The sequence below is a fragment of the Crocodylus siamensis genome, chromosome 6, assembly GCF_052110815.1.
Source record: "Crocodylus siamensis isolate JL-2025a chromosome 6, ASM5211081v1, whole genome shotgun sequence".
Classification (NCBI taxonomy): domain Eukaryota; kingdom Metazoa; phylum Chordata; order Crocodylia; family Crocodylidae; genus Crocodylus; species Crocodylus siamensis.
Genome location: NC_143400.1, coordinates 45,720,183 through 45,730,730, shown reverse-complemented (window position 1 = coordinate 45,730,730; position 10,548 = coordinate 45,720,183). Strand labels below are relative to the sequence as shown.

The window sequence follows — 10,548 nt, the reverse complement described above, 5'->3', positions numbered from 1 at the left end:
TCAGCCTGGTTTCACTTCTCTCTGCGTGAGCTTTGGGGCAAACCTGCCTGACCTCCACGGCTGCAGGGAGACGGCCTTTAAAGACAGGCGACGGAGAGAACTGAGAGCCAGGTGCGATCCATGTGGATTGTGCTTGGAGCTCCTGCGGCTCCCCCCCCCCACAGCGCCCAGTCTGGTTGTCCTCCCTGGGACCCGTCGGGGGAAGCCCATCTCTCCTCGCCCTAATGGGGTCCATGCTGGGCTTTTCAGGAAATCACCTGTGGGCACAGGACCATCAGGGTATGCCCCAAAGGAGTAAAGCCAATGTTAATAAAAGAAATCACTTGGGCTGCTAAGGCAAAAGGTTCACTGTTCATGCCTCCAACTCAGAGGCTAAAGAAGCTTACAATTAGAGGGCCCAAATACTGCCCCAGCTCCCCAGCAGTGCTTCTGTCCATTGTGTGTAGGGGCCAGTGTCAATTGCCCCTGTGAGAGACAGCCCCCCTCAGGGCAAGACTCAGGTTAGGGGCAGGATAGGCATCGCAGGGAGAAATCACACTCCCCACCCCAGTGACCTAGGGCTCTGCACACACAACCTGCAGACTGAGACTTTAGGCAGTTGCCATAAATCTCCCTTGCTTGCTTTGAGGGCCTTATGGCTGAGAGCAAGCAAAACTCATAAGCATCTGAATGCCAAGCCTCCAGGCTTGAGCTAGCAGGTTCGGATACCCTCCAAAGGTTTTGGAAACATCTGAAGCCCCAGATGCAGGCGGAGGATGTTTGCCAGTAAATAGGAACACTTATGGTTCTGGACACTTGGATTTGGCTAATTTGGCCTCGCATACAAATAAAATATCATAAATCTGGGGCTGGCCCTGGCCATGTGGAGACAGGGACAGGGCAGGCTGCGCTCATACCAAATGCCTTCTTGCATATCCAGTGCTGGCACCTTCATTGTTCAGGGCACAGGCTGCCCATGGCTGCAGTCCTGGCCTTCTTCTTGGGGTCCCAGCCAAACCATCCTGATGCCTTCCCTGCTCTGACAGGGCAGATGGTGGGATAGGGTGGTGCCAAGTGATGGGTACTCAGCTTCAGTTGAAGATCTGGGTATGGATGCAATAGGGACAGCAGTAGCAAAGCAAACAGGGCCCCACCCCCTGCCAGGGAGCATTACTGCTGGGAACGAGCTGAGGCAGATGCAAGTGGCTGGAGGGCATGGGGCCACCTCTTGCCAGACGCTTTAGGAATCTTTGCCTCATGGTACAGTCTACTGCCAGGGGCAGAAGCACCAGGGACAGAAAGGCAGAGCCTGGCAGCAAAATGAAAACAGTGTAGAAACATTGCTTTCAAGAAACAATGGTACTGGATGTTAAGATGGACCGAGTAGCAGGAAGGTAATTCAGCACTGGACCAGGACCCCTGCTGGGTGGTAGAGCCTCAGCCCCCGATAGTTTGTAAGAACAGGTCAGATAGACAGTGGGCCGGGCTGGTTCAAACAGGGACGATTGTGCCTGGGGGCAGGGGTAGGCCTGGATGTGATGTCTGAGGAGCTCAGCTTCTATATGCTTTAGTTTTTTCAAGTTTGGGGTCCTTACACAATATCATCAGAGAAGTGCTTAACTGAAAAAAAAAAAAAAATCCCCCCCCAGATACTCAATGAACTAGCATGGCTGTCCACTGAACTGCAATGACCCTTGGAGGTGGTCTCTCCCAGGAGAGACTACATCCCATTTCCCTGGTGAAACAGGACTCCAAGAACAAAGCCTGAACCCCAACTAAATAGTCACAGGCCTTTGCATACAAAGCTTTAGTTGAACTCTGTTAAGTGTTAAATTTTTCCTGAATAACACTTCTGTATTCTTTTGCCACGATTCTACACTTCCAAGTTATTACTCCCCGTGGAAAAATTCTGAATAAGTATTAGAGAAAGATGCAACAAGTGCTTTTCCTAAACAAAGTGGTTTAAAAAAAAAAAAAAAGTTTTGATTTTAATTTTTGGGGGGTGGTGTGTCAAATCAGGTCAGCCCTGAGGGCACTGTGACAGTTACACCCTCTCCCCCCCGAACCTTCTTAAATTTTTCTTAGTGGTAAGGAAAAGGAAAACTGGGGGGGGGGGGATAAGAGTCAGGCTTGTTAAGACTGCTTTTCCCCACTTCCCTTCCCTTTCCCCACAACACCTCTTCCTTTGTGGAACATGAGCAAAATTAGAGGTCCTTCCTACATCACGTTTTTGAACTTCCTAAAACTTTGCCATGGGAAAGAGTAAGTCTACAAGTGAATAAATAGAACCTGAGAACGTTAACTTTTATTTCCAAACTAAAAAGCAAACAGCAGCTGTTTAGCCGCAAAAAAGGGGAAACCTTCTCCCCCACCCAATCACATCAAAGTTTTTCAGGAGGAAAAATTACTTCAGAGAACCAAGGTTTGTTTGATAAGACTCAATTCTAGGTGGTTAAACTCCCCATGGCTGAGGCTAAGACCTGCATTGAAATAACACCCAAGGCTGCTGTCAGCTACAGCTCTATCATGCCAGATGCTGAACAGAAGTGCATAGCTACCCTTTCTGCCCCCAAGCAGCTCACCAGCCAAGGCCTCCTGTATTCATAAGACATTCACATTGGGCAAAACCAAGATGAACTCAGCCTGGACACAAATCCAGAACAGGCCCCTCTGTGGGCTCTGATTTAGGTGCAGAGATTGGTGACCTTGAATGCAGGAGGAACAAAGAGGAGGTATGAGCAAAGAACAGCTGCCCAGGGGATAAAAGCACTTACCTGAGCACCCAAGACAGCAGTTCCAGTCCAGTGGCCACAAATAAGGATCTGGCTGGGGATTGGCAGATTCTCAAGGATTGGAGGAAAAAGGGGCTGGCCCAGTCCTAGTCCCCATTTGACAGGGGCAGCGAAGGAAGGACAGCCACAGGGAGCAGAGGGGTCTGTGTGAGCAAAGCCGCCCTCCATGAGCCAAGCGCTGGCCTAACCCAGAAACCATTCCCAGCCCCGGCCCTCATGGATGATCTGCCTCAAGGGGGTTAAAGGCAACAGTGACCCCAACTCCTAGCCTCCCAGCTGGACAGCTCTTTGCTGGCCCCCTTACCATGGGGCTGCTCAGGGGAGCCAGGCAGCAGCTTTGGGCATCACAGCCAGGAACTTTTCCTGGCTGTAAGGGAGCTCAGAGAAGTTCTGTGACCCATGAGCCACGTTCACTGAGGATGGGATTCTTCAGAGTGCCCACAGGGCCTGGGCACCATTGGCAGCCCTACCACTGCTGTGACCCATCCTATTTGGGGGCCTACAGAGCCATGGTCCTGGTGCTGCTTCACCTGCTTCCAGAAGGGGCTAGGAGTTGCCCGAGAGGCATAAGTCACCTAGCAACTAGGAGCAAGGAGTCGGACTTCCCCTTGGAGACCACAAAAGCACCCACCCAGTGGGAAAGGGATGCTGATTCAAAAGTCGTTCCCTCTCTAGGAGCAGACCAGGAAACAGGCTCTTGGGTTGTATCCTGGGCTCCAGCAGGGGGCTGAGGCCTAGCACACCTGACTGGGGAGAGATCTGGGAGCCAAGACATTCCCAGGTCACTCCCAGAAACTCACTGCAGCAGCTTCCATAGTCCCTCCACCCCCATGGAGAGCAACACATGGGGAGAGCTGAACACATGCAGACATTTAATAACAGAGAAACCACAGAGAGCAAGTACAGTATAAAAGCTGACATGGGTACAGGGAGGGGCCGGGCACCCGGCCAGGACCCTGCAGGACACTGGGGGGACCCAGCCAGCCCCAACTGGGGCCCAGGCAGCAAGACAGTCAGCCGGGGGGGAAGGCACTGACAAGGGGAGGTCCCAGCCCTGGGCTCTGTCCCGCCCGCAACCCGCAGCCAGCCAGGAGGAATGTGTGGTTGAGGCAGAGCCCAAAAAAAAAAAGTCTCCCACAGGCACAGGCTGCCTTGCCCCCTTCCTCAGGGCCCAGATGGGGGGTTGCCAAGACACTGGGGGGGGGGGGGGGAAGGGGAGGAGGAAAATCACCCAGCCCAACTATCTCCTATGGTCCCCCACCCTTTGGCTCAGCCACGAGGAGCTGTCTCCCCTGTCAGGGGTTAGAGTGAGCTGATCCTGGCCCCAGAGGCTCAACAGCAGCCTGAGCTGTCCCCGGAGCCCTGGGGGCCATGGCGAGAGCCAGCACCAGGAGCCACTCCTGAAGGCTGCTGGGGGCCAATCTTGATGCCATTTGCCTGGAAGAGAACAAGGAAGAGGGTGGGAGAGAGTGTTAGTAGGGGCACAGCAATCAATGAAACTAGGGTGCCCAGGGTAAGTGCCAGGTCCAGATAAATCACCCAGCCCTTATGGAAAGGGACCCAGGTGTTGAGGACAGCAGCATACCTCGCTCACCCCCACAGGGCTCCACCAGGGAAGGGAGAATGAGACTCAGGTGTCCGGAACTGGATTCCCAACTCACCTCGTTGTTCACATCAAACAGACCCTGCTGGATCTTCCTGTAGATCTCCTTGGCTGTGTCAATAAAGGCCTGAAAGAAGGCAGCCCAGGGTGAAGTGTGTGTGTGTGTGTGTGTGTGTGTGTGTGTGTGTGTGTGTGTGGGGGGGGGGGGGGGGGGGGGCGTTGATGGGGGAAGTTAAGGGTTAGGGGCCCCACTCCTTCTGGGATCCCATTTGTCAAGGGTTTGGGGTGCTCTAGGATTTGGATGGTCCATATCCCCACCTGGGCTCAGCCAGGACCCACTCCTTTGTGAGAGGTGGGAAAGAGCACCTCCTCAGCCCTTCCTCCTGCCCTGCCCCCCCCACAACCCCAGTCACCTCCTCTACATTGGCAGCTGTCTTGGCAGAGGTCTCCATAAAGACCAGCCCATGCTCCCGTGCAAAGGCCTCGCCCTCCTCCTTCCGCACGTCCCGCCGTGACTCCAAATCACTGCAGACACATGCAGGGAGGAGGGGGAAGCATCATGACCAAGACCTTTCTGGGACCCCATACCCACCCAAAGCCCAACTTAACTCCCACCACACAGCTGTGGGGCCTGCATTCAGCCTCTAGAACCATGACTGGCATCCAGAGGCCCTCCCTACTGCCACTACCTTGCACCCAGTAGGGTGCTCCCCCCCTGCAATCCTCACCCTCTTATTCCCAGGCCCTTACATCCTATAGCCAGCAGCCTACCCCATCAAAAACCAGAGCACTCCTTGTAGGCTCCGCCTGTCCTAGCCCCCCACTGCCTCAGGGGTCCCCAGCCCCCCCGCCTGTCACCTCTTGTTGCCGATGAGCATGATCACCATGTTGGAGCTAGAGTGCTGCCGGGCATCCTCCAGCCATGAGGTCAGGTGGTTGAAGGTCTCGCGCCTGGGTGGGGGCTGCCATGAGAAGGGGGCAGCAGCAGCACCAGGGCTCCCCAGGAAGGGAACGAGGTACAGGAGGAAGCCTTCCCACCCCAGGAGCCAGGCCTCACCTGGTGATGTCGTAGACCAGCAGAGCTCCAGCCGCCCCCCGGTAGTAGGAGCGTGTAATGGAGCGGAAGGACTCCTGCCCGGCCTGCAGAGCGCAGGGGCAGAGGAGTCAGGGATCCTGCGCATGGCCCTAGCTTGACCCATGCATGGCCCAGTGCTGTCCGGACCTCCCTCAGGGCCTGGCTCTGACCCCACCAGGCAGTCTCGCTTCTCCCAGCCCCATGGCCCCACTGGGCTTCACAGACCCAAACACTGGCCAGGATCCCTCAGGGTGGATGCCCACTGCCCATCCCCACAGCCCTGCTCACTGTGTCCCAGATCTGGAGCTTGATTTGCTTGTTGTCAATGTTGATCATCCGTGCCCCAAACTCCACGCCTGCAGGCCAGGCCTCTGTCAGGACTGGCTGGGGCTCCTTCCCGGTTGAGGCACCCCTCCTATCCCGGCAGCACCCTGACCTCATCCCAACCCCAGCTGCCCCCCAGCCACATCCCCCACCTCCCCAGCACCCAAAACCCATTTACAGCCCCACAAAACCCCTCCCCGAACATCCCCTACCCAGAGCCCCATCCCCATAGCCCGCAAAGCCCCTCCCCCACCGCTCCCATGGCCGCCCCAAGACCCCCGCATCCCCCATCACCGATGGTGAGGTCGTGCACGGGCTGGAAGCGCTTGTCCGTGAACTGCAGCAGCAGGCAGGACTTGCCGACGCCTGCGGGCAGTAAGCGGGGTCAGGACTGGGCCCGAGGTCGGAGCCGCCGCCCGCTCCCGGACCCGCAGGCCACCCCCGTACCGGTGTCCCCGATGATAATGTACTTGAAGAGATAGGTGTAAGACATGATGCCCCGGTCCAATGCGGTCCGCCCAGGACCGCTCTATCCCCTGACTCAGCTTCACTTCCGGGGAGACGCTCTAGCCTCGCCGCAGCCTCCCCAGCGCCTTTACTGCTCCGCGGCCCACACTTCCGGTGCCGTTCTACCCCCCTCCTGGGGCCGCGCTGGCCGCCTGGAGGCCTCCCTCTCTACTCCTCCTACGGGCGGGTGGGGGGTGGGAGGGGCTGCATTCAGCCTCCCCTCAGGGCCCAGGGATCGAGCCCGTGTTCGTAGGGTGGAGGCGGAAGTGACGCAGAGGAGGGGATTTCCGGTTCCTTCCGTACGACTCGGAGGGGGTGGGGGAGGCGCCGCTTGGAGATCGGTCGGCGCCGGCGACCGGGACGCGGCCATGGAGGTGCCGGGGCCGGGAGCATAGGGGTGGGGGTACGGGAGCGGAGGAAGAGGGGGTGCAGGAGGGGAATGGGGGGTAGAGGAAGGCAGGGGAGGGGGTCCGTGCCCTCCCAGTGAAGCCCGTCACGTGTCCCTGCTTCCTCCCCAGTTCCCGGGCGGGAGCGACAACTACCTGGCCATCACAGGCGCCACGCACCCCTTCCTGACGGGCGCCGAGGTGAGGGGGGAGTAGGGGAGGGGAGGCGAGGGTGGTGGGTGCCCGGCGGCGGGCTCACAGTCCCGTCCTTGTCCCCATCCCTGCCCGCACAGACGTTCCACACGCCGAGCCTGGGCGACGAGGAGTTCGAGATCCCACCCATTGCGCTGGACGCAGACCCATCGCTGGCAGTGGCAGATGTGGTGGGGCACTTTGACGACCTGGGCGACCCCGGCAGTGCCCCCGATGCCAGCTTCTCCGCCCAGTATGGCGTGCAGGCCCTGGATATGCCCGTGGCCATGAGCCATGGCCTCATGGAGCAGGGTGGCGGGCTGCTGCCCGGGGGGCTGTCCATGGTAAGTGCGTGCTGGGGGGACGCCTGGGCCGGGCGCACAGGGCAGGGAGCGGTGCTGCTGGCAGTGCCTCCTAGCCCCCCCCCAGCCTGCGCCGTCTGCCCGCAGGACCTGGAACACTCCATGGGCACGCAGTACAACGCCAATCCGCCCGTCACCATTGACGTGCCCATGAACGCCATGAGCCCGGGGAGCCTGATGGGACATGGTCAGCTCACCACCATCGACCAGTCGGAGCTGAGCTCCCAGCTCGGCCTCAGCCTGGGGGGCAGCGCCATTCTGACCCCTGCTGCTGCTCCTGCCACCACTGCTACTGCCACTGCTGCCACCACTACCCCAGCTGTCACCCCCACCACAGCTGCATCACCTGAGGAGCGGATGTCCACCACACCCTCCCCCACCAGCTCCCTGCAGGAGGAGGAAGCTGAGGAGTTCAGACGGGTGAGAGCCCAATGGGCAGTCCCACTCCTGCATTCCTTGGGCAGTTGATGTTCCCCTCTTCCTCCCTCCCCCTGCGCTGCGTCCCCAGCCAGCCGGGATCATACCTGCCACGTTCAGTCACTGCCCCATCACCAAGAGCTGGGGCTGAGGCCGCCAGTAGTTCCATATTTGTTGGCAAGAAGTGGCCTGGGCTGGGCAACTGAGGTGCCACATGCTCCTGCCTGGCCCTGTTTCTGCTTTTCAGGTGTGTCCCGTGGCCTCCAGTCATCCCAGTCCCAGGCTACCTTGTGCTGTCATCCTAGAACAGCTGCACCATAGATAGGCAAACCCCTGGCTCCCGACTGCAGTTTGATTGTGCCCCTTGTTCTCACCCCTACAGCAGGCCCCGGCCCAGAAGGCGACGCTGGTGCTGGACGCGGGGCGGAAGCCGAAGCCAACTAAGAAGCAGAAGAAGAAGAAGGACCCAAACGAGCCGCAAAAGCCAGTGTCAGCCTATGCCCTCTTCTTCCGTGACACGCAGGCCGCCATCAAAGGGCAGAACCCCAACGCCACCTTTGGGGAAGTCTCCAAGATCGTGGCGTCCATGTGGGACAGCCTGGGCGAGGAGCAGAAGCAGGTGGATGTGGGTGGGAGGGCATAGGGCAGGGGGAACAGAACCTGTGGGGGGGAAAAGAGGGTAGGGCTGGGTTTGCTGCTAACCTAGTCCTCCCTCCCCCAAGGTTTACAAGCGGAAGACAGAGGCGGCCAAGAAGGAGTACCTGAAGGCTTTGGCAGCCTACCGAGCCATCCAGGTGTGTCAGATAAGGGGGCTGGGCCTCTGTCAGCTGGCCAGGGCTCAGCTCTCATCTGTGGGTGCACCAGGTCCTCATGCATCTGTTTGTACATCTGTCTCATCCCCCATTCTCTCTCTGTGCAGACGCTGGAAACGGAGCTGGACCCCAGCCCAACGCCACCTTCTCCTGCCTCCCAGTCCGTGCAGGCTTCTACCCCCGCTGCTTCCTTAACTGCTGCCCTGGCCCCCTCACCTGCACAGGAGACCCCCCTTACAGCCACACCAACCACCACTGTCTCTGGAGGCATCTCCTCGCCAACTCCACAGCCTGCCCCAGCTGTCCCGACGCCTGCCCCCCAGACCAGCATCACCAAGATCATAATTCCCAAGCAGATGCTGCCATCCTCACTGGCTGTGTCACAGGGTGGTGTGGTCACCGTCATCCCCGCCACTGTGGTGACCTCCCGTGGGCTGCAGCTTGGCACCGGCACTACCCAGATCGTCACTCGCTCAGTGCTGCAGGCGGCAGCTGCTGCAGCTGCAGCTGCCTCCTCCATGCAGCTGCCTAGACTGCAGCCCCCGCCCCTTCAGCAGATGCCCCCACCCCAGCCCCCCACACAGCAGGTGGCCGTGCTGCAGCCCCCACCACCCCTGCAGGCCATGCAGCAGCCCTCACTGCAGCAGAAAGTGCGGCTCAACCTACAGCAGCAACCCCCACCACTGCAGATCAAGATCCTGCCCCCACCTGCTCTGCAGATCCAGCCTGTCACCCTGCAGGCTGAGGAGGCCAGTCCTGAGCCTCAGGGTTCTCCTGAGCCCATGGAGATGGTTACTGCTGATGTGGTGCCCGAGGTGAGTACATGGCTGGGTGTGGGGAGCTGGGTCCTGACTCCTGGTCTCTTGTCAGAGGCTGAGAACCAGCGAGCTTACAGCCTTGTCCGTGTCTGCTCCAACTTCTGGACACGGGGTACAGCTGGGCATAACATTTCCCCAATCCCCCTCCCACCTGCAGGTTGAGTCCCCAACACAGATGGCTGTGGAGCTGGTGACCGGGTCCCCAATGGCTGAGTCACCACGGCCGCGCTGCGTGCGCTCGGGTTGCGAGAATCCACCTGTGGCCAGCAGCGACTGGGACAACGAGTACTGCAGCAATGAGTGCGTCGTCAAGCACTGCCGGTGAGCGGGGATGGAGATGGGGATGGGGATGGGGATGCGGGGAAGTCTGGGCATGCCTTGCCACAGCCAGTTTTAACTTTGCTTGGACCTTCCCCAGCCGCGGTGTCCGGCTCATTCCAACCTGCACATAGCCCCTCACGCATAACCCCAGCCACGGGGCATCAAACACCCCAACCTCCCCTCAGGCAGTGAGGACTAGGCCCTGCCGCTGTAAGAACATTAAATCATGCTCAAAAGAGCTCAGGCAGATGTTGTACCCCCTTCTTTCCCTGTAGGCAAAGCTGAAACCCCCACTGTCTACTGGTCTGATCTGAAGATACAGTTCCTTCCTGACCCCAATACGGTACCCAGCTGACCCTGAGCTGGGGTGGGGCAGGACTCTCTGGTCTGCCTCGGCTGGGCCTTCTTGGCACAGCCAAGGTCCTGTCTTTAACCTGGGGCGTAGGCACTGCCCTGCAGTTCCTTGGAAGGCAAAATTACCCTTCTAATGCCCATAGCAGCAGTAGGGGAACGGTCTTGGCATCAGTTCCTACAGCCAGCACAAGATGGAGCTGCCCCAAAAACCACCCTCATCCTCCCTAACCCCCCTCACAGTCCTGCCTCATGTTTGACATACACTTTCTACCTCCTTTGCAGGGACGTTTTCCTGGCCTGGCTGGCTTCCCGCAACTCCAGCAGCGGCAGCAGCAGCAGCAGCAGCGTCGTATTTGTGAAATAGCCTTGTCCTGTGGGGTCAAGGCCGGGGCCTGCATGTGGCCTCCAGCGTGATGGGAAGCCGGACTGGAATGCAGCAGAGGGGAGAACAGGGCCTGGGGGGAGTACTGGGGCTGACTGTGGTGTGGTTCTTTCTGGTTTGGATTAAAGTGGGAGGGGACAGAGCCAGTGTGAAGGTCTCACTGGGGGCAGGACATGGGGAGCCTCCAGTTGCTGGCGTAGCTCCTTGCAGCCATCAATATGGCC

At 58.9% G+C, this 10,548-nt stretch overlaps 2 protein-coding genes across 2 annotated transcripts; one reads left to right on the top strand and one right to left on the bottom strand.

The window, feature by feature from the left end:
- Positions 1 to 3,620: 3,620 nt before the first annotated feature.
- Positions 3,621 to 6,414, bottom strand: RAB2B (RAB2B, member RAS oncogene family). Its single transcript, XM_090052058.1, has 8 exons — positions 6,221 to 6,414; positions 6,068 to 6,139; positions 5,738 to 5,805; positions 5,432 to 5,514; positions 5,233 to 5,325; positions 4,788 to 4,899; positions 4,433 to 4,501; positions 3,621 to 4,208 (listed from the first exon to the last, which is right to left on the bottom strand). The coding sequence occupies exons 1-8, from the start codon at positions 6,264 to 6,266 to the stop codon at positions 4,104 to 4,106; spliced, it is 648 nt and encodes a 215-aa protein (XP_089908184.1). The 5' UTR covers positions 6,267 to 6,414; the 3' UTR covers positions 3,621 to 4,103.
- A 106-nt stretch (positions 6,415 to 6,520) lies between these two features.
- On the top strand, positions 6,521 to 10,466 carry TOX4 (TOX high mobility group box family member 4). The gene is made up of 9 exons (XM_090052054.1): positions 6,521 to 6,654; positions 6,799 to 6,867; positions 6,960 to 7,202; positions 7,308 to 7,640; positions 8,020 to 8,256; positions 8,360 to 8,431; positions 8,557 to 9,264; positions 9,425 to 9,588; positions 10,225 to 10,466. Exons 1-9 carry the CDS (start codon positions 6,649 to 6,651, stop codon positions 10,304 to 10,306), a joined length of 1,914 nt encoding a protein of 637 aa, XP_089908180.1. The 5' UTR covers positions 6,521 to 6,648; the 3' UTR covers positions 10,307 to 10,466.
- The last annotated feature ends 82 nt before the right edge of the window (positions 10,467 to 10,548 follow it).